This window comes from Oculina patagonica, chromosome 13, assembly GCF_052425735.1.
Source record: "Oculina patagonica isolate OP01 chromosome 13, crgOcupat, whole genome shotgun sequence".
In the NCBI taxonomy this organism is placed as follows: domain Eukaryota; kingdom Metazoa; phylum Cnidaria; class Anthozoa; order Scleractinia; family Oculinidae; genus Oculina; species Oculina patagonica.
In genome coordinates this window covers 6,253,295-6,277,186 of record NC_135770.1, presented here as the reverse complement: position 1 = coordinate 6,277,186, position 23,892 = coordinate 6,253,295, and the positions used below count along the sequence as shown (strand labels likewise).

The window sequence follows — 23,892 nt, the reverse complement described above, 5'->3', positions numbered from 1 at the left end:
TTGTTGAAATAATCCAACCTCATGTGACTGATTCATACTGACCAGTAGATACACTGATTAAGTTTCATGAATCACTCTGTATTCAAGTTCAGTTTAACAGTTTCGGGAGCTTCTAATTTTTAAAAGAGTCTGCGAACCGACATATCTTTATGACATTATATGTAGACAGCATAGGAAACACGGCGGGTCATACTTCAGATACGCTACCGTTGTTGTGTTGGCGCTGTAGACTGTAGGAATCCCTATTTATTTTTGGTCATCAATCGCTAAACGACAATTTGTAGAAATACTTGGTAGATTGAAGTGAACGTAGGCGAATTCGAAATATTTGCGCGTGCAAGTAGTTTTCATCGATAACGGAAATAAATCAAAGGAATGTTTCACAAACAATTATGAATATATTACAGACAGAAACGTTTAGCTTGCTGGCACTTTTCCCCGGGGTTAAAGTCCGTATATCAGCAAGCAATGTATGAACGTTAAAAAATATAAACTATGTCTAACAATAGTTGGAAAGCAGAATTCGACGAACTGTTTTTCTTTCTTTTCCGTACGTTTCTTGCTCAAACTAAGCTTGTAGCTTTCAGTTGACAAAAACGACATACCATAAAAGCATCCGGGTGCAAAATTAATTACTTTTCAAGGTCTTGAGTGGGGGTCTAATGGAAGAGAAAGGAGGGAACTTATTTCAGTTTCTAAATCAACTCGCGAATACACTGAAGAGAACAAATTCTAGTTAATAACGTATCTCTACAAAAAGTAACAAGGTAAAAAGGGTCAACGCTAAAAACGAAGTTACTTAAAAACAATTCTATTTCCTCTTTATAAATGCTCTTGCTCTACTGTCCTGAGTGGGGGAGGGGGTGCTTTATAAAAGGGGCTAAATATAAAATCGAAGCTGTAGAGGGGGACCTATTTAAGACTGCAGGGTTTGAAAATAAGGGAGGTGGCTTAACAAAGCTTTCACAGTAAACAATCACTTTATCTGTTATATCATTTCAGAAAATAGAAAAATGACATCGAAAGACGAAGTTTGCGCGAGGTTCCGACAAGATAGCAGGCGATAATGGCCCTTTAGAGGACGGAAGATTCACAAGTACTTCACATTTCGCGCAGTTCACTCGAGCACTAACAAACGTGCGTTGTTAGCCGTTTCAACAAGTGGCTAGCTTTCTATCACAAAATATTTGTTTTATCCTTTGTACGCCAAACGGACCTACATTCAGGTGCAGGGGAGCGAATCTGTTGCTAACAATTTTATTTGTTGTGATATAAACCGACAATTACAAAACACCCCACTGTTTCATTTCATCCGTTTCAGCTTATTAAAAATGTTTTAGTGACAAGTGCAAAGATTTCGAATTAGCTTTGCTACTTGTCCTTGGCGATTCTTGAAGAGAGTTTGAATTCACTTACTTAAAGTTAAATCAATAAAACGACAATTGTTTTACACTGCGAGCAAAAGCTATGGATTAAAAAGTGCTGCCGCTATTATTATTGGACAACAATTGAAACCAACGTCAATGAGCTCAGCGGTTTAGAGCCCTTGGGGCAAAAATAGTTTTGGTTGTCATATAAAAAGCACTGAGAGAATTTTCGAGATTTCAGCGTTGTACGTCAAAAGTCCACGGATCATTTACCAAAGGCAAATTAAAATCAACTATAGACGCAAATTGCACGTGAATAGCTTTGAAGATCACAATTGAGAATTGAATTTGCCGTTTGCTTTCTCTGTGGTTTAAGTTTTCGTGTGATATGCATTGACGCTTTTGGAGCCGAGAATTGAATGGGAAGGTAGGTAAAGTTGCTACTTTTGACTTTACATTTTCGTAGATCTGTGTAAACAGTAACGTAAATATTAGCTCTTACTCCTCTACTATTGCGAGAATGAGGCCGGATTTCGGGATCTAACAGATCAATGTTTTGTTATTCAAGACTTGTCCTGTTTAACCGAAATCGCCACTCCTTACGATCTTGCGGAAGTCTCGATCCTTTCGTAGTCGAAATTATTGCATTACATGTAACCTTTCATATGAACGGAAAGATCTGATAGTGTTTGTTTGAATACCATCAACAAACGACGCAAACATTGTTGTCGCGTGATTTCTCACTTCAACTTTGAGACACCTCAAATTAAACTTTGGTATGCAAATCTAAACGAAGCATGCTTACAATAACTTCGATCCAAACTTTCACATATCAACATATGTGTCTGTTAGCTACATATGAAATCGATCAATAGTTTCACCCAAATCATTCCTTTTCATCAGTTTGTATTTGAAATCTACCAGAGATCTTAGATGTTTTAACTTTACTGCGTTCCAGCGCATTTTATACCCTTGAGATGCAATGAACCATTTTCAAACTTGGAATTTTTGCGCTAATCTGTTCACTATTTGGATCGCAAATGATTTGTTTTAAACGCGATTTAATATGTTGTTTATTTGATAAGAGAGTTTAACTTCGAATATCACGATTTTATTAAGGATCTGGTTGTATTGAATGTTTGAGAAGTCAAGCTAGTGGGAACAGTTCATCCACGCGGAACGAATATCGGCCTGATCTTTTGTTTTTTGCAAAATAGTTTAGCACAATCGCTTGAATATTTAATTTCTCTGGCGGAAATATCCTGAAAATCGTATCAAAACTTCTAAAAAATACATTAAAATCTCCCGAAATAAAGAAAAGAATGTAGTTAGTGATCAAACAAGTCTTCATGAAAACTTCAAAAGATGAAAACGACAATCAATGACAAACAATGCGAATGATGTGTTTCTCGACAAATTTGCATGTGCAGAGGTGAACGTACACCGCACAAATCTTCAATCGATGTACAAGGAATTTGTATATTAGGAAACGCACATTATGTCAATACCATCTTATAAGGGACACTTAAATAGTTTAGATAGTTTAGAGCTAGATTTAACAGTTAATTCAAAGTATGTACTTTTTAAAAATGCATACGCATAAAATCTCAAAGAGCATATTTGATTATCATTTTAACGAGATACAACCGTTCTTTTATTCCGCTGACAAAACAGGGTAGAAAAATAATGAAATGAAACTTACTGACATAAGTCGGGAAACATTTACTGAAACGCCTTAACAAATTTCCATAAACGTAGCATTTAATTACTTAAAAATATGTGTCTTTCGCTATAACCTCGACAGAAAATTACATGTATATACAAAGGCCATTTTTTTTTACAAATGGGGACTATTTGTTTCTTAAAAAAGCTTTATTTTTTAAATAATATAAATCGATAAACCTGCTCCGTATACAGGCTAACATTTTAATACTTAATACCAACATTTAGATTATATTGTTGTATATTTTCCATGGGCCAGGAGTTTGTAATTTGTTTGTAGCTGTTTGTGCATGATAATAATAAGCCCAATTATTCAGAAAGGATCTATGTTATCCGATTGTGCGTGTGATCTAGCAGTGAAGAATAATTTCGATGAGATTAGCCATTTTCAGTTTTTGCAGTCAGCTAAATTTTAACTTAATAAAGCAGGGCCCAGTTTTTCAAAGGATGGATAATGCTAAGTACTGGATAAATCGCTATCCAGTGGAAAGGTCCTGAGAAAATACATATATAATGTTATCCACTGGAAAATGAATTATCCGGTGGATAGCGTTATCCAACCTTCGAACAACTGTGCCCTGAACTTTAGCTGCATTACACCGTACGTTTTTATAGCGAAATACTGAGAAGGACATATTACAAAAAGCTTATATATACCCTGAGAAAAGAAAAGTCATTTTGTGGTTGGAAAAGTAAGAGTTTCCACATCATTACAAAATCTGTTTTTGCTCGGAGCGTCTCGGTAAATTAGGACAGAACCCGCGTTTTTCAGTTTTGAACTCATAGGCGCGCAATCTTTTACTACTGGAAAACCTCGCAAACGAAGTCAGTCGTTCTAGTACTAAAATCTAAAGGTATATAATTGGAGTTTATGTCGGCGTTGGACAGTCAATGCGAGACATTGCTATTATATTCAAACTGAAAATAATCTGCCTGCTGGACATATTTGTGTTAAAAAAGCGCAACATGGAATTCAATGTTTTAGATTTAATCGGCTGTTACTTAGCTGCTAGAGATTCTAGGGCCAAAGCTATGGAACAAGCTTAAAATCCGCCATAATTCACAACTATTTTTAATAATCAGTTAATGTCCTAATTTTAATTTTCCTTTTTCATTCGTAAACATTTTCTTGACTTATGTTCTTGACTTGATAATGACGTTATGTCAACGTCGAAACGTCGTCGTATTTTTTATATTTTAAACGGAGTTTATGATGTTTTTATCGAATATCTTATTGCAAATTTTTATTGTAAAGTGTTGTACAAAATCGCTTTTTAAACCCTTCTCATTCATTTTTATAATGACTTTGTTTTAAATTTATGCGTTTACTGCATGCTGTCAACAGTTTGCTCTGAAATGATACGTTTCTTGCCCTTTCAATTTATCGAGGCTGTTCTGTCGGTATTCATAGTCCAGCCGAGACCTAAAATAAAGCAATGACGCTATGTTACAACAATTAGACTACATTCCTTAGCTTTCAAATAATTGAAAAGCGCATTAGGCGAGTAAAGTTGTTCAATGCAAAATCAATGCGGAAATGCTTCTAGAGCTTTCTCTGATTTATTGTTAATGATAAACGTGTGTCGCAAAATATGGGATTAAAAGGATATATTCACTCTAGACCAACTATAAGAAACATTTCAGTACACTTTTTAGAGATGAAAGGCTCGCAACATTTAAAAGCAGCGCTTGTTGCGCATTCGTTTTTGAGCTCGACAACTATGTTTTCACTAGCTGCAGCATAAACATAATTTTCTGAAATGGAATTTGACCATTGTTGAGCACAAACCATGTGTAAGAAAAAATGGTTAACAATTAACGCATGTTTAAGAACCATTTTAAAACAAAACACGTTAATGTACCTGACCTTTCACCGAATAATTTTGCATTGCCATTCAACTTTGAATATGGTGGACTTTAATTCACATCTTTCGCAGTGTTTTATAACTACAGCTATAATGTTTAGAACTAACGTTTAATACAAATTTGTGCGGATTTTACTAAAGAGCAAATGAGGTCTTCGTGACGTCAAATGCGTTACCATGGCAACGTAAAAAGAGAGCAGAGGTTCCTTATAAACTGACACAAAGCTAAAAATAACTGCTCAATGAAACTTTTTGTGATGATTTAACTGCTGAAAGAAATTTCTGAAAAATGAACTATTAGCTGAAAGTCAATTTCTCACTTCTAGTTACTGAATAATTAGTTTTATTTCAATTCAAGACTGGAGGAACTGTAATATGATCGCAAAGCCACAGAACATTGCCTTCATAAGCAACTCCCAGTATGCTAAGTTTGAAGCCCTTATTTGAGTCCCCTCTATCGAGACTCCTGTGGAGGCTTAAATTGGCGTTGTGTGTATGTGGGAGTGGACAGAGGGGGAGGGGGGAGGAGGGGGCAGGTGGGGAGGCGAGTCAGCCGACCGGAAGCGGAGGGAGAACGGGGCCAGTTACTGACTTAAAAGAAAGAGGGTTCTCCCTATTTGTGACTTTGTGTCTTGTTTTTCTCTTTGAACTTGCAGGCCGTGTTAAATTGCACTAAAGCAAACTACCACGATACGCGGACAACCATGATAAAGACTGTTTGGATACAAATATTTGCAACGTTTTTTCAGCTTATAACATCAACCGCAGGTAAGAGATATTACATGAAAAAACTAAAGCTACCAATGTACTTACGTTTTATTTTGTTTTGTTTTATTTATTTTATTTTATATTCAATGCGGTGACCAAATAATGGTTAGTTAGCTGGACGTCGGATCGAGCAATTCGGGTTCAATCGTACGTTGGCCAAGCCTGGAAACTTTGTGTGGGCAAGACACTCTTAAGTCCCTTTCTCCAGTCAGGTGTTTAGATCGGTACTGGCGAATTTAAGGGGCTTTGCCACGGACTTGAATAGATTTTTGAACAGCGCTAGCCAAAATGTATATTTGTGTCGTAGGAAACCTAACAATAACGGTCCATTTTTATTAACAACTGCCATATTACTCACTGAAAAAGTTATCAAGCATCTTTGGCTGCGGATGGCTAGGATGGAAATGGATTACAACTTGAAAAAGTAAAGATAAATTTTTCAATTTGTTTCCGCCCGTCTTCAAAAAAGCAATATTTATAGCCGAGTTTGATTTCTCTCCGCACATAGGCTACATCTTCCTTCAGATGTTCAAAGATGATGTTTTTCACAGATTTAGTGGCCTACCAATAATTTCAGAACAATTAAGACCAAACATCCCTCAAATTCCCGTGACGTAGCTCTTTTAAATGCTTTAAATATAAACTCTGCTCTGAGGGGGAGAAGAAATACCCCTAGTCACATCATGGTACAAAAACTGGATATAAGCGCCTGTGGACATATAAGCTCGAATACAGACTTTACCTAACTACTTCCCTTGTTTGTATAAATTAAAAGCATTCCGACTTGTTTACAGGTGCATGCAGCGACACCAACGTTGGAGTCCGTGATGAATTAAAGGTAATTCCTGACGGTCAAATGACCGCTAGTACTAACAATGGAGCCGGTTTTACTCCTGAACTTGGTCGTCTGCATGGAGCAGATGCGTGGTGTCCAACTCTCGCTGACGGAGATCCATACCTTCAGATAGACCTGGGACAACCATACGTTATTTGTGCCGTTGAAGCGCAAGGGAAACCAAATGAGAACGCAGTGACGACAAGTTTTACACTCAGCTATTCCCCTGATGGCTCAGCGGCATTCACTGACTACGATTCACCAAATGCCATTGAGGTAATGTCGTACAGCCGAATCATCGTTATTGCCTTTCAGCTGCCCTCACCCCGTCTCTTCAATGGGAGCTTACACTCAATCAACTTTATCCAGAGATGAATGTGTGGGAAAACAACTGCTTAGCCAGAAAACCTAAGTTTAGGACGCTCTCCTTTACTCTTTTTTTCTCCCACGGGTTGACATCACGTAAAAAATTCCCCCAAATCTCTTTCCCATTGCCAAACACTACTGCTGAGGCTTTCATATATAGAGAGATTTGTTTATTTTTTATTTAAATACTTCACTGAAAAGCCCCCTGGGTACATGAAATAAAATGTTATGTATATGTATGTATGTAAAGTAGTTTCCGATAGATTTTATGTAAATAACCACACCTTGGAATTTCATCTAGCGCAATCGGGAAGTACATAATAAAAATGATAGCATACTAAAAATTCATCCCGACAAACTTTAAAGTTAAATCTTTACCATACAGTCATACGCTCAGTTAGCTTTGACAACTGTTCTCTAATATTTCGTTGCTTTTTAATCTCCCTCGAATTGCTCCAGAACAGTTGCCGAGCACATAACTGTTTAGATTTCTCCCGGGAAGGGGCGAGGATGCTAATCGGAAGAATGATTTGAATTAAACCCTAAAGGATGCTAGTTTTTGGGGCGCCCAGTGTAAAATAATTATTTCGCATAATTATATCGAAATTGTGTCAAAATCATATTAAAAATGTATATTATTTCATATAAATCATAAGGTTTTCCTATTAATTTTTTGAAATAATATTTGCATCCTTAATTAATGTTTTCATAAAATACAAAACTTATGTTACATTATTTCAAACAATAAAAAAGGCCTTACAAAATTTTATCAAACCATGCTCGTCCAAAGATATCTTTTATTTGAAATAATTTATCTTCATTTGCAACATTATTTCAAACCACGATTTTTTACTACATTCATGATTTCAAATAATGTTTCTTTGTTTCTTCAATTCATGGTTTCATGTAATGCATTATATCATATAGTTCATGGTTTCATATGATGTATTATATTAAACAATCCATTGTTTCATATAATGCAATACCATATAATTCATGGTTTCATATAATGCATTATATGATTTAATCCAAGGTTTCATATAATTCAGTAAATTCAGTAAGGCCTTACAAAATTATATCAAACCATGCTCGTCCAAAGATATCTTTTATTTGAAATAATTTATCTTCATTATCAACATTATTTCAAACCACGATTTGTTACTACATTCATGATTTCAAATAATGTTTCTTTGTTTCTTCAATTCATGGTTTCATGTAATGTATTATATCATATAGTTCATGGTTTCATATGATGTATTATATTAAACAATCCATTGTTTCAATATAATGCAATACCATATAATTCATGGTTTCATATAATGCATTTTATCATACAATCCATGGTTTCATACAATGCGTTATATGATTTAATCCAAGGTTTCATATAATTCATGGTTTCAAATAATGCATTATATCATATAATCCGTGGTTTTGTATAATCCATGGTTTTATATAAATCGTGGTTTCATATAACGCATTATATCTTAGAATCCATGGTTTCATATAATTCATGGTTTCATATAACGCACTACATCATATAATCCATGGTTTCATAGGCCAGTTGAAAAACAAGGACTGGACTGAACTGGACTGAACTTTTTTGTTTTTGTTTTTGTTTTTGTTTTTGTTTCATGTTTTTCATTTTTAGTGCCAGGGGGAGGTGGGTCTATTTTTTGTGGGGGTGAAGGGGCTAGTGTTTTCTTGTTTTATGTTTATTATTTTCAGTGGGGGTGGGAGGGGAGTTATTCTGTCTTTTTTTCTTTTAGTGGGGGGAGCGTCTAGTGTTGTCATCCCGGAGGGGAGCGGGGTCAGTAATTTGCGTGTCATTGGCAACAATGTCTGTTTTATCTACTAGTCAAAGTATAGTCACACTACGTTTTGATCTCAGCATGAACTTTGTTTTCCTGCGAACGGTGAAAACTCTACTTCTGTTTGTCGTGAATGTGTGATTTGTCCCTATCTTGCTTGGGGATTTATTTATTGGAGGTTTGCTGCATTATAATACACTGATACCCTTACGCTGCAATGACTGTGGTTGCATCCAAACCTGAGGGTCCTGTATTGCACTGCTTATTAGAACGGTATTGAACTATTTATTAGAAGCAGAGCAATACAGGATCTTCAGCTTGGGATGCAACCACAATCATTGCAGCGTAAGGGTATTGTAATGCAGCAAACCTTCAATAAATAAATCCCCCAGCAAGATAGGGACAAATCACACATTCACGACAAACAGAAGTAGAATTTTCACCGTTCGCGGGAAAACAAAGTTCAAGCTGAGATCAAAACGTCGTGTGACTATACTTTGACTAGTAGACAAAATAGACGTTGCCGATGACACGCAAATTTCTTGACCCTGAAAATTATAAGAAAAAAAACATAAAACAAGAAAACACTATCCCCTTCACCCCCACTAAAAATGGACCCACCTCCCCGGCGCGGGGAGGTGAAAAACATGAAACAAAAACAATAAAGTTCAGTCCAGTCCAGAGTCCAGTCCATGTTTTCCAACCGGCCCATGAATCCATGACTTATATGAAACCATGGACTATATTCATTATATGAAACCATGGACTATATTCATTATATGAAACCAGGGATTATATGATATAACACATTATATGAAACCATGCATTATATGAAACCATGGATTATATGATATCATGCGTTATATGACACCATGAATTATATGAAACCATGGGTTATATGATATAACACATTATATGAAACCATGCATTATATGAAACCATGGATTATATGATATCATGCGTTATATGACACCATGAATTATATGAAACCATGGGTTATATGATATAACACATTATATGAAACCATGCATTATATGAAACCATGGATTATATGATATCATGCGTTATATGAAACCATGCATTGTATGAAACCATGAATTATATGAAACCATGGATTATATGATATAATGCATTATTTGAAACCCTGAATTATATGAAACCTTGGATTAAATCATATAATGCATTATACGAAACCATGAATTATATGGTATTGCATTATATGAAACAATGGATTGTTTAATATAATACATCATATGAAACCATGAACTATATGATATAATGCGTTACATGAAACCATGAATTGAAGAAACAAAGAAACATTATTTGAAATCATGAATGAAGTAAAAAATCGTGATTTGAAATAATGTTGCAAATGAAGATAAATTATTTCAAATAAAAGATATCTTTGGACGAGCATGGTTTGATATAATTTTGTAAGGCCTTTTTTATTGTTTGAAATAATGTAACATAAGTTTTGTCATTTTATGAAAACATTAATTAAGGATGCAAATATTATTTCAAAAAATTAATAGGAAAACCTTACGATTTATATGAAATAATGTACATTTTTAATATAATTTTGACACAATTTCGATATAATTATGCGAAATAATTATTTTACACTTGGCGCCCCATACGTTTGGGCGTGGCTCTAGCTTCTTCTTGACCAGCCAGAAACACCAGAACAGAACAGGACATATAAAGTGACTTAAATATGGTGAAAGCCTTTAATCGGATGCGGTCATTTTTACGAAAATCTTCCTAGAGATTTCATTTCAGATCAATCGAAGCTCGGCACCGACACAGCATGACGGTATCGTTTTATCTTTTCGTGTGGGACCATTAAAATTAAAGATACCTTGACAGGTTAAGAACACTTGGTGTTCCGCTCTTACCCCCCCCCCCCCTCCCCCCTTAAGAGAGACAGCACTTATCCCAACCCTTTTACATGGTCGTCCACCCAACTTGCTGAATAACTTCCAAAAAACTGCTTCATTAATTAACTGCATCTTCTGTAATTTGTGTTTACATGTTCTCAGACATTTACTTCAGCAACTTCCAATGACGGTAATGCGGTTGACTTCCATGAACTGACACCTACCACTCCTATCATAACGGCACAACGTATCCGGTTTAAACCAACTAACACAACAATATGTTTAAGAGTGGAGGTCTATGGCACACCAGGTATTAATTCATTATCCTCACATTCATTTGTGAGACTAGAAGAACCGTCTAAAATCAGCTCTTTATACTTAACACTTTAGGCATTAAACAAGAAGTAAAATATCAAACACGAAAGAGAGTGTTTTATCGGATTTCCAAACACCGAGAAGAAAATTAAAATACGACGCGCAGCGGAGTATTTTGACGAAGTTCGAGAACTTTGCTGAACCCATGCAGGTGCAATTTATTTTCTGTTTTTTTTTTTTTTAAGAAAAGTTAAGCGCGATAGAAAGAATTCAGTTTCCAGAAATAAAACAGATCTCAACTATTTTTCTTTCCGGAAGTGTATATCACTTGGCGACAGCCAGTTGCAAAATTGTTGGGACACTCTGGGTCTCCTAAAAAGACATTTTCTGAATGAAAAGCGAAACATTTAACTTTAATCCTGACAAAACTTTTCTCTATTTAAGTTATTGCTCAACTGATTGAAGGTAATACCGAAATTCAGACAACATTGATAGGTGCACGGGAGATAGCGCGAAAGGATGCTATGAGGACAGAGTGTCTCAACCCTTTTTGCAAATGGTTGATGAGTTGGTTGTATTGCCGCCATGCCAGTTATGTAAACTCATTCATTTACTAGTCGGCTGCGAAACTAGAATTTATGATCAGAGAGAGTTACTAATGGAGATTCCTAAACAGTGAACAGATATTTGAACAATATTGCACGTCTGTGTGTATGCGCTACACAAAATTTGGTATCTATCGTGGCAGGAGAGAAGTACTGGGCTAGATGATTTTCACAGCTGTTGCTATAGAAACACGACATATAAATTTCTATAACTTATAAAATTGGTAATTGTTTTTACTCAAGGTTTGACGAAAATTTATGTGTTGAAATGGTATGTTTCTTCTTTTGTCAGTGGGCGTGGATATCACGTGCAATGAGAATGATATGAGGGTACAAATCGATCGAACAGAACATACCGGACTGGACCCAGCTACTCTACGCCTGATTGACAGTGGCTGTGCTCCATCATCTAGTGATGCCTCGTTTATTAACTTCATCATTACCGTGGGGACATGTGACACTGAAGTCATTATTTCTACAGACAGATCGAAATACTTTTACCGCAACGAAATCATCGAGAACCCTAGCACCAAGAAGTTTGATATCATCTGCTCGTATACACGTGAGCCAACAGAGTTAACTTTACTTTACTTTACTTTACTTTACGTCACTTCACTTCACTTCACTTCACTTCACTTCACTTCACTTCACTTCACTTCACTTCACTTCACTTCACTTTACTTTACTTTACTTTACTTTACTTTATTTTACTTTACTTTCCTTTACTTTGCTTTCCTTTCCTTTCCTTTCCTTTACTTTAATTTACTTTACTACTTTACGTTACGTTACTTTACTTTACTTCACTTTATTACTTTACTTTACTTTACTTTACTTTACTTTACTTTACTTTACTTTACTTTACTTTACTTTACTTTACTTTACTTTACTTTACTTTATTTTACTTTACTTTACTTTACTTTACTTTACTTTACTTTACTTTACTTTACTTTACTTTACTTTACTTTACTTTCGCTGATAAAAAGTAAAAAATAAATACTTAAGGTAAAAGCTGTTAAAATGGATACTAAACGTTTTCGATCTGGTCGATCATCTTCGATCATCGCTCTGATGATGATCGACCAGATCGAAAACGTTTAGCATTTTAACAGCTTTTACCTTAAGTTTTATTTTTACTTTACTTTACTTTACTTTACTTTGCTTTATTACTTTTCTTTACTTTACTTCACTTCACTTCACTTTACTTTACTTTATTTTCCATTTTTGGTTTCATTATATTATATTTTATTTTTTTAAATTTATTTTATTTTATAATCGATGCGGTGGCCTAATGGTTAGTGCGTTGCACGTCGGATCAAGCAATTCGGGTTCGATCGTTGGCCAATCCTGTAAACCGTGTGTATGCAAGACACTGTACTCTTACAGTCCCTCTCACCAGCTAGGTGTTTAAATGGGTACCAGCAAATTAAATGATTTAAATTACCAAGGGATGAACGAGCATCCCATTCAGATATGGGAGTAGAAAAAATCCTAGTCACTTCATGCTAGGGGAACTTCAGACAAGCGCCCGTGGACTTAGAGGTTCGAATACAGGCTTTACCTAACACCTCCCCTTGTTTGTATCAATTTTAGAGCATTTCAACTTGTTTACAGGTGCATGCAGAGAGAACAACGTTGGAGTCCGTGATGAACTAAAGATCATTCCTGACGGCGACATGACCGCTAGTACTAGCCTTGCCAGTTTTACTCCTGAGCTTGGTCGTCTGCGTGGAACAAGTGCGTGGTGTCCAGATTCCGGTGACATGACCCCGGCATACCTTCAAATTGACCTGGGACAACCATACGATGTTTGCGCCGTTGAAGCGCAAGGGAAACCTGATGATACCACGGTGACGACAAGTTTTATACTGAGCTATTCCCCTGATGGCTCAGCGGCATTCACTGACATTCAGGTAATGTCGTACAGCCGAATCATCGTTATTGCCTTTCAGCTGCCATCACCCCGTCTCTTTAGTCTAAACTTACACTCAATCAACTTTATCCAGATATGAATGTTTTGGAAAACAACTGCTCAGCTTGAAACCCTAAGTTTAAAACGCCCCCTTATTTGTTTTTCATTCCACTTGCGGACAATTGGACATCACGTAAAAAATATTCCTCAAAATGTTTTTCCCATTTCCTTCACTGCTAAGGGTATCATCAATAGATTACAATAGTTTTCATTTAAAAAGCCACACCCTGGAATTTTTCCCGCACACAATAAGGGAGGTACATGAAAATGTTCGTGCACTACTTCATCACCTGCTTCAGAAAACTGCTACAGATTAGCCGAGCAAATACCTAATGGAACATCCCCACCTCACGGGGAAAACTTCATTAAAAAGAGGCGAGGTTACTCGTCGGAAGAATGATTTGAATTAACCCCTAGAGGAAGCTAACGTGGGCCTGGTTAAAGCTTGTTGATGACCAGCCAGAAACAATCAATCAATCAATCAATCAATCAATCAATCAATCAATCAATCAATCAATTAATTTATTAATCTCGTGACGCGGGATGAGGTTGCCTTTTCTATCCGAGCCAAAGGCTCATGTAAAAAGCGCATGACAATAATTAAAATGTATTATAAAAACAATGGGAACTAGTATAAGTAATACACCATTGTAACACAGAACACATGAAGTGACTTAAATATCGTAAAGACCTTTTATCGGATGCAGTAACCCCAACCCCTTTAACCCCAACCCCTTTAACATGGTAGTTCCCTCACCCAACGCGCTGGATTCCTCATCGACAGAAAACCCATGCTCTATTTTTAACTGAATTTCTGTAATTTGTGTTTACATGTTCTCAGACATTTACTTCAGCAACTGCCAATGATGGTAATGCTGCTGACTTCCATGAACTGACACCTACCATAACGGCACAACGTATCCGGTTTAAACCAACTTCCACGTCAATATGTTTAAGAGTGGAGGTCTATGGCACACCAGGTATTAACTCATCATCTTCACATTCATTGTAAGACTTGTAGAATCGCATAAATTCAGCTCTTTATGCTAAGGCATTAAGGGATTAAACAAGAAGTTCCGGTATAAAAGGGGCCTAGTCTAGTTATTCTTACGCCTAGCTTTCCAAGCGTAAAGCAACCTGCGCTTTTTCTATGTGTTTCAGTTTTTCTGGGAGAATTTCATGCTAAAACCTTTAGTTAACAATTTGAAACTTACTTTTGGCTACTGGCGCGACGAGAATTGATGATGACCACTATAAAAAGAATTGAATCTACCACATTCCCCGCCTTTTTTGCGCAAAATGCAAGTTTGTACTCTTGTATTCATAGAATGTTGCAGAGTCAAACTGAAACGCGCTATAAAATTTTCATGAAACCAAAATATACCGTTGCCAAACATTCTATGAATACAAGAGTACAAACTTGCATTTTGCGCAAAAAAGGCGGGGAATGTGGTAGATTCAATTCTTTTTATAGTGGTCATCATCAATTCTCGTCGCGCCAGTAGGCGCATAAGGCCGTCACGTTTTCTGTCCAACACTCCCTGTTCCGCGCCACCGCTTTGGCTACCTCCGAGCTTGCCCACCCCGCCTTGTTTCTTTCCTTCTCCACTGTCCTTCTCCAAGTTGTTCTTGGCCTACCTCTCGCTCTTCAACCTTCTGGTATCCATCCCAATGCTGTGAAGCAGTCATTCGCACCTTCTCTTATAGTGGTACTTCTTGTTTAGTCGTGGGGGAATCCAAATTTCAATGTGAAACTCTTTTTTTCTCAAGAAAAGTCAAGCGCGATAGAAAGCAAATTTAACTATATTTCTTTCCACAAGTATATCACCTGGATTTAGTTGAACCACAAGAAGCTACAACCCGTTGCAAAATTCTTGGGGAACTCTGGGTCCCATAAAAAGTCATTCTGCTTATGATCAAATTTTAACCTCATGAAATTTTAGGCGTTTTATGGAGTTTTTAAAGGAAGATTCAAAATGGTGTTTTCCGTTTTCAAATATCTTTTTTAGTTCCAGAGATATTCAAGCTGAAAAATATCGTAAAATATGCAAATTAGGAGACTGATGATGTCATCTACTCAACCCAATTTTATTTATTTTTATTTTTGATTGAGTTATCTCAGTCAATTTTTTGTAGAGGCCAATGAAACTTGGCAGACTAATAGTTCTGCAGAAGACACTTTCAGTGATGATAAAATTACGTTACCATGGCAACTCACTCTTTTCTTAAATTTTTCAGTTCGGGAAAAAAAGTAAGCCAGCTTATTAGACATCTGCCAAATTCATACACATACTTGCCAAATCACGCATGTAAAGCATTATTGGCAAATATGAAAAAAAAATGCCAGAATTGGCCAGAAAGGCTTTTAGCATTTGGGGGATCTGGAACCTAGTATATCGCCATGACGACCAATTTGTGAATTAAACAACTGGCAGAGTGTTATTGCAAAGAATAAGAGACTTTCGACACAAATTGGCTGAGATATCACTTTCTTTACATTTGATCAAAATTTGGTTGAGTCTATGACGTCATCATTTTGCTAATTCTAAAAACTTGAATAACTCTAAATGAAGAGAAGATCCTCGCAGTTACGTTATGAACACAACTTAGCAAATAGACGGAATGGAAATCCAAGTATTCCGGAATGAGAAGAGCTGCCAAACGAATGCTAACTCGCATTATTCCAATTATTCTTATTCCGGATTGATCCCAAACGAACGGGCGCTTAATCAGCACAGAATGGTTTAGAAAATTTCACTTGGTTGTATTGCCGCCATTTGTGTAAACTCCAAGTTTCTTTTCCTAATCGGCTGGAAAACTCGAGTTTGGAATTACACGTACTTAATTAAACTGATGGAGGTTCTTAAACAGCGAACAGATATTTGAACAATACTGGACGTCTGTGCTACACAAAATTTGGTATAAATTGTGACAGCCTAGTAGTACTGGGCTCCATATTTTCCACAGCAGTTGGTATAGAAACGCAGCATATGTATTTCTGTTTCTTGTAAAATTGGTAACTGTTTTCCTCAAGGTTGTACGAAAATTCATAAGATGAAATGGTATGTTTCTTTTTTTGTCAGAGGGCGTGATTTTCACGTGCAATCAGAATGATATACAAGTTCAGATCAATAAAGCAACTACTAGCCTCACAAACGCAGATGATCTACGGCTGATTGAAACCGGCGCTGGCTGCACGGCTACTGATGACGGCACAAATATAAACTTCGACATTACCCTGGGCACATGCGGGACTACAGTCGTTATCTCCTCAGACGGAGTGAAATCCTTTTACCGCAACACAATCACCGAGATTTCTACTGGAAACAAGAAGTTTGATATCATTTGCTCGTATATACGCCAGCCAACAGAGTTTACCCCTGGTGAGTAATACTTAACCAGCCTCGTCCGCATGCAGCCTGACAGGTGCATGACAGGGGAACGAGGTCGGCTCGTGATTTTAAGACTAGCCACTCTGCCCGATATGATGGTATATTTCCATTTTGAATCTGTAGCTTGCCTGGAATGTTTTGATCTGAAGGCAGTAGGGGACTTACGTTCTAGGCCATTTGGAACGACAAAAGTCAACATTTACCCTTTCACGGCTGGGGTAAAGGGGTATAAGAGAAAACTTTACACAGTTGAAATGATGGCTCCACGGCCATTGGTAGGGTTAAGCATGCAGCAAATTATATTGTTCGCGTAGGAATCCGATGTAAAATTTATTCTGGAAATGTGATTTTGGAAACATTCACAATTTTCAAGAGACCAAGGAAAACATACAGAAAAAGCTGCAGACAGTAGATGTGCTTTGACGCATGCAGCCATATTTAAAATTTTGGACACATTTTATGCAAAATCTGCTGGAAAATCTACAAGAATGTTTGTTAAAAAAGCCAGGATAACTTGAAAAACATATTACTTACCATTTCCGCCCCCTAAAACTTTGTATAAGGTTTCACCTCTCCAATAAACACCAGGAGTCCATTTCAATTCTCCCTCCTCCCCAGAAAATGGAACACAGTGGTTTTAGGGTTAGCATGATGTAGCTTAAAGTCTTGATGATAAGAGTTCGTAGCTATAGTGTCCTTGTGTTGTGTTCTTGGGCAAGATACTTTAGTCTCGCGTACAGTGTCTTTCTCTACCCAACTGTACAACTGTTGGAAAACAAGAAAAAATGCCGGGGCGAGGGGGATATTGTGAGGTAGATTTACAGTCCATGGGGCGTCACTTCTCGTAGTATCTCTACGCAGAGGAAAGAGCAGACAGGATAAGCCGTTAGGTTGTTATTTTTGTTTAGATTGCAACAAAAACTCCCCCCAGGCCTTCCACTAAGAGAACTGAAAACAACACCAAGTTGAACTTCTTAATTCGAGCTCAGTTCCTGAGCATCTTTTTACCAATCCGAAGGGATTAACTCAAACACTTCCCCCCAATTAGAGTGGGAAGGGGAGATGCTAAAACTTGCCATGGTTGAACTTTAGGCCCCGTCCACACTGACCCGGGTAAATTTGAAAACGCATATTTTTTTCTCCAGTTAGGTCAACCGTCCACACTGAACCGGCGTTTTCGGTCACCGAAAACGGAGCTTTTCAAAAACGCTCTCCAAAGTGGATATCGTTTTCAAATTTACCCGGGTTAATGTGGACGATAAACATTTTGCGCGGCGTTTTCAAATTTCTCGTCAGTGTGGACGGGGCCTTACTTTAAAAAATTTAACTTTTGCAATGTAATACCCAGTTCGCCTCTATTAGGCGCACCTGAAGAGAATAGTGGTAGTTTATGGTAATACCATGTCTATTGTGTGGTATTTTTTTAAAAAATTCTTCAGAAAAGTTTGTTTTTTGTTTCCCCTTAATTCAGATTATGTTAACGAATTTGAGACGATGAAAAAAAAATTGTTTGAAAAATTTTAAATTGAAGATAAATTTAAGCCATTGCATGTATACATTTGGTAATGCTTAAAAATGTTGTTGTTGCTGTTGTATTCAGCATTGAAAAATCTTCGACTCGTTTTTCTGCAGACGTGTTCATAGAGGGAACTGGGTACTACTGACACTAACTTCTCAGAGAACCTATAAGGCAACCTATTTACATAAATTCAAGAAAAAGACATATCACATACAGCAATAATAATAATTATAATAATAATAATAATAATAATAATAATAATAATAATGATGATGATGATGACAATCATGATGACTATTTGGATGACGGTAACAAGTATTGTTTTCCAGTAAACTTTTTCATAATTTACTTTAAAAATTTATAATTTATTCTTTTAATTTTTCTTATAATTTAGTCGTGTCTAACAGCTTAAAGGAGCTTAGTCACGGACAACTCATCTTGAAGAAACTGGGAAGTTTTGGAATTCATGGAAAACAGGATTAGTTTAATGGATTTACTACTTCAATTTTTATTAATTAGTATTTAGCATGGACTGTTGATTAATAGCTTATTTGCATTAATTTTTATTATAACTGTAATTACTAGTATTTACCTGATGATTTTTAACCGTGTATAAATAAATGTTAAATAAATAAATAAGCTCCAAGAAAAGCAAATTGGGGACACTATCAACTAAAATCGTAAAAGCAGCAAGGAAGGACGTTTTACAAGAAAGAGCGAATAACTAACATCAGATTATGTTTCTATTCAACAGGCAATGGCAGCTTCTCGTTCGCCATGAACATATTCAGTGATGCCGCTCATACACCAGGAAACGAAATTACCGCTGCAGATGGTTCAATATCACTGGGAACAAATTTGTACTTTAAAGTAGACGTGCAAAGCTCTGACTCAAACACTGAACTTCATTTGACAAGTTGCCGGGCAACAAAAACTAACGACCCGAATGACGCTAACAACTACACCTTTATTACAAATGGGTAAGATATACAGCATACATTTGTGTCAGTACTTTCTTAACAACTGTACAGTGGCCTTGCCACGCTTGTGCACATTCATAGTTCTATAACTTAAGTTAATAACTTATCTTTTCGAAATCTTAAGAGGGCTCTAAACCCACAATACAGAATCTTTTAAAACTTTGCCAAAAGCTGTATCTTAAGATGCTGATCATTATTTCATCATAAAAAATGGGTCACCGAGCTCGTTTTTGAGTTATAAGCACTTGAATCAAAAATTAAAGGTGTTTTTAACTGGTAATATCGTTGCTATGGAGACGTGTAATGTCAAGAAAATAATCCTAACTTGTTTACCAGTGATTGGGTATCTGTTAAATACCAAGACTGTTGCATTAACTGAAAAGGAGTCGTTGTATTGATTCGTCAATGTTGAGGTGCTGAAAAATGCAGGAAACTGTTTTGAGCCTCCTTAAAGCACTCTGCTAATTTCCGTTGACAGTTTGTCATTGTTTCATGCATGCAGATATGACGCGTCTTCGCAGACTCTGGCTGTTAACTTATGCGAGTCAAACGACTCCACCAGACAACTTTATTGACCTTTATTGACATCGCTATTTCAATAGACCTTTCCGCTTGGGCGGTTTGTTTTCCCATTACAGACCATGTGTTGTTCTCTAGAGAATTTTCCGTTTATCCACATAAAATTTATTCATTCACATACACGCGACTATTTGAAAATTCCCAAGAGTATCATCACATGGTCTGTAATGGGGCAACAAAACGGGCAAGCGAAAAAGGTCTATTCGGCATGCAACTTCGCCTTTTGACATAATTTTTCCTTTTTTTTCCCATCATTTTTGTAATGCAAATTATTTTTAATTGTTCTCATCAAGACGATAACCTTGTTTCTTTTTTTGGAGGGTTGAGAGGGGCTTGGGGTGTTCCATCAACCCCCCCCCCCCCCACACCCACAGCGATGGGGGTATGAACTTGCTTTACCTCTGACGATGAAGCAGTATCTAATGAATGTCGTTAAATATTTATTTGTTGGGACTGTTGGCCGGCCAGTCCCAACAAAGATGAATAAATCAATAAACCAGTAGAGGCAAGCGCGGGAAGACTTACCCAAGCCAAGTCGTGATTGGTATTGGATGTTGGTCCTGATTGGTTGAAAAAGGTCTTTCCTGATTGGCTAAAACATGCAGATTGCACGAGTATTGTTTTTACCTGCTACAGGGCTGAGCAAATGTTACTCTTGGAAGCCATTTATCAAGTTAAACACTGTGCTAAACTAGATTTTTTGTTCACTTTTTTTTCCAGATGCGAAACTGACGATGGGAATTTTATCTCTGATTACGACTGCACCACAACTCTCAACGAGCAGACGTTTACCCTTTCCGTATTCCGTTTCGCTGGCTCAGCGGCTGGGTCCGATATTTTTTTCCATTGCGATGCAGTGGTTTGTCTAATAAGCAATACCGATTCCGTCTGCAATACTCAGTGCGATGCCTGTGGCGGCGGCGGCAACAGAAAGAGGCGTACTGTGGGAGATTACTCGAGGAAAGACATTGCTGAAGCTCATTTAGTTCTTGGCCCATATACAATCATAGACAATGACGAAGGCAACAATGGAGGTGATAACTCTGAAGACGGAACAGAAAAAGAAGAAGGTATTTTTTTATTGGCTAGTTTTTTTTTGTTTTGTAGTGTCTGGTAAGTGGTAACATTTACCATTCAAGACTTATTCAGTTCAATGCATAATAGCAAAATTTAGGTTCAGACAAACTTTGAAAATGATTCCTTGCACGCGATGTACATTCCACACTCTTCTCTCCACTCGTTAATAGTAACACTCGCGTCAGGAGGGGGGAAGGCAGAGAGGAGAAAACCTAGCTCTCGGGTGTATAATGGCCTATAGAGGGAGGCTCCGCTAGAAAGTGGTACCTTTTACAGGCCACAGGTATAAAAAAGGGTAGGGATTTCACAAGCTTAGGTATATGATAGGGTAGGGAAATCTGCCATTTTGGTAGTAAAAAGGGATTAATTAAAATATTTCGAACAGACGCACCTTATTAAGCACTACATAAAAAAATAACAAGAAGACCTCCTGTTTTAGGTTTATGTCATGTCATGTAGGTATATGGATCTGGTTCCCTTTTAGTAAAAAAGGAGAGATTAAAAAGGGGGAGTATATGAAAGTGTAAGGTATTGGACCTTGGGGCGTAGCCCTGAAAGAAACATTCCTCCTAATGAACAGTCTGTGCCACTTCTCCTTTCAGGCCCAACCGAAGCTATTAAAGACAGCGAAAACTTCCCAGCTACCTTGGTGGCCGTTGTTTGTGTCAGTGCTTTGGTTGCCATAGCAATAATAATTGGTTTACTGGTGATGGTAAGGCTCTCTAAAAGTGCTCGTGGTCCTGCAGTGAAAGACGTCACCGCTGACCTCGCCAGGGATAACTTGGCTTTTGAAGATCTTGAGATAAAAACTTTGAGTATAAAGTCAAATGAAAAACCGATTTAGCGGTAAACAAGACGATTAACTGTAAATCCATAACGCACACGTGTTTATCTTATTTTTTAAAAAGCAGCCCAGGATCAAGCTTAACCAGGATTAACAACTGTACAGTAATTTTTCAATTTGGTTAAACAATTTCTGTTTGACTAACCACGTTTTGAAAAACTGGGCTGACATTTAGTCAGTGGCCTGGTTATTCAAAGCATGGTTAAGCTAACCCAGGATTAAGATTTGCATCGAGTAAATTTTTTGTAAGCTATTTGTAGCGATTTGTATTACAGTAAACTCTATCTTAACAGACACCTCTATAAGACGGACACCCCCATAAGACGGACACCTAGTTTTGGCCCCGCCCCTGCCGTTTTTCAGTTATTTTACCGTAACTGAACCCCCTACAAGACGGACACCATTTTAAGACGGACCAGTTGGAGCCGGTCCCGAAGGTGTCCGTTGTAGAGAGAGTTGACTGTATGGCTGTATTTGTTTTGCACTTACCTTAAATTAACTCACCTACAATTATAATTAGTAATAGAACTAACGAATTAACAAAACGAATAAATTCTTGATTAGTTTTTAATCCTGGATTAACGTAAATGGGATTACAGCAATATGGTTTGTAAAACCAAAGGGGAGGGGAGGCCGGGGGGAGCTGTAATGTAAAAATGACAGAGGTGTTATTTGCAGTAAAATTCGTGGATTTTTTTCGTGGGTGTTTAATCAAAATGGTTGCCGTTGTTGTTACCTGGAGTATTGGATAGTATAAGATATTGCAAAGAATAAGAATTGGTATCCCCTTGCAATGGAAGTAAATTTTAGCTACGCCCACCAAAGAAGTTTATAGTTCTTTTCAGGGATGTCTTGAAAAATTTCCGACTAGCACTCCCGTCATATTTACACGAGAGCCCCCTCCCCGTGGGGTGGGGGTAAAAGAATATGTAACCTAATCGTAAATCGGATTGGCTCAGAGCTAGTACAGGAGATAGGCAGCCTTATTCTTATGGACTTGTTAAGTAACTGAATATCACTACATACCACTATATGATACTCTGATTTTGTTTTCGTTTCTTTTTATCAATGAAAAAGTGCATTTTTTGCTGGAAATATTTACATGAAAGTTTTAGGTAAAAGGTCGCGTAAGAAGAAAGTGACTTAAATGTTAAACAAATTTTTCAAATTCGCGAAAACTAAGTTTCGCGAGCAGCTTTGATTTCCATAAAATATGTTAAGTAATTTTAGTTTGATTACTTTGGCGATACGTTCCCTTTTGGGAGCCATATCAAGCGGTTTTATGCAATTTTGGATTATATTACGGTTTTTATTGTTTCTTGTTGTGGCAATAGTTGTTGTTGCTTTTGATGATGTAGTTTTTGTAGAAACAAGCCCCTCCTTGATGCATGTCCGGAGTGGCTCCTTCTCGTTTGTTAATGGCTAATGGCTACCATTTCTGGGAGTCTTAGACAAGTACGGCATCATATTAGTCTTACACGCATGCATGTTAAAAATGTGACTGAAGTACCCAATATGTTTATATACATCAACTCTTCTTTTGTTATTAAAATAAACAGTGACGGCTGATATGTGTTGGTTTGTGAGTAAGAAAACCAGAACCGTTGTCCCATTTCATCTTTTTAGAGCGATTTTCAATTGAGGGTCGTAAAGCCAAAACTAGAGAAATCGGCACACACGGTATACTCGTTCTCAATAGAACATAAAAATTATGATCCTCATAAAAAAATATAGGAAAAGGGAGTTTCTGCGATTTTTCAAATCAGGGGCAAATTTACTAGTAAAACTGGGACCTGTGTGGGGTGATAAAGAATGGATCTCGTATCTCCAATACCTAACCGATTGAGAAACTAATTTTAGTACATTTAACTATAAGTCCATCTAAGCTATCTATGTCTATAATCTATCTATATCTTTGAGCTTGTTTAAATTTTGCCCGGTTTTCTCAGACAGTGACTCTTTAAATACAGTGTAATCGCGATTTCTCGAACTCTCAATTTCTCG

The 23,892-nt window shown here is 37.0% G+C and overlaps 1 protein-coding gene across 1 annotated transcript; it reads left to right on the top strand.

Annotated features, from left to right (window-relative positions):
* The first annotated feature begins 1,580 nt into the window (after nucleotides 1–1,580).
* Nucleotides 1,581–23,457, top strand: LOC144637226 (uncharacterized). The gene is made up of 11 exons (XM_078496352.1): nucleotides 1,581–1,794; nucleotides 5,611–5,722; nucleotides 6,517–6,833; nucleotides 10,771–10,918; nucleotides 11,821–12,090; nucleotides 13,140–13,438; nucleotides 14,339–14,477; nucleotides 16,581–16,880; nucleotides 19,163–19,388; nucleotides 20,688–21,037; nucleotides 21,647–23,457. Exons 2-11 carry the CDS (start codon nucleotides 5,659–5,661, stop codon nucleotides 21,886–21,888), a joined length of 2,355 nt encoding a protein of 784 aa, XP_078352478.1. The 5' UTR covers nucleotides 1,581–1,794; nucleotides 5,611–5,658; the 3' UTR covers nucleotides 21,889–23,457.
* Nucleotides 23,458–23,892: the final 435 nt, after the last annotated feature.

What these genes read in the sequence shown, in the direction of transcription:
- LOC144637226 (XM_078496352.1), top strand. Translation starts at nt 5,659, where the DNA reads ATGATAAAGACTGTTTGGATACAAATATTTGCAACGTTTTTTCAGCTT. An exon ending in GGAGGTCTATGGCACACCAG is followed by an intron (nt 10,919 to 11,820) that starts GTATTAATTCAT and finishes TTCTTTTGTCAG; the next exon opens with TGGGCGTGGATATCACGTGC. An exon ending in TATCATCTGCTCGTATACAC is followed by an intron (nt 12,091 to 13,139) that starts GTGAGCCAACAG and finishes ACTTGTTTACAG; the next exon opens with GTGCATGCAGAGAGAACAAC.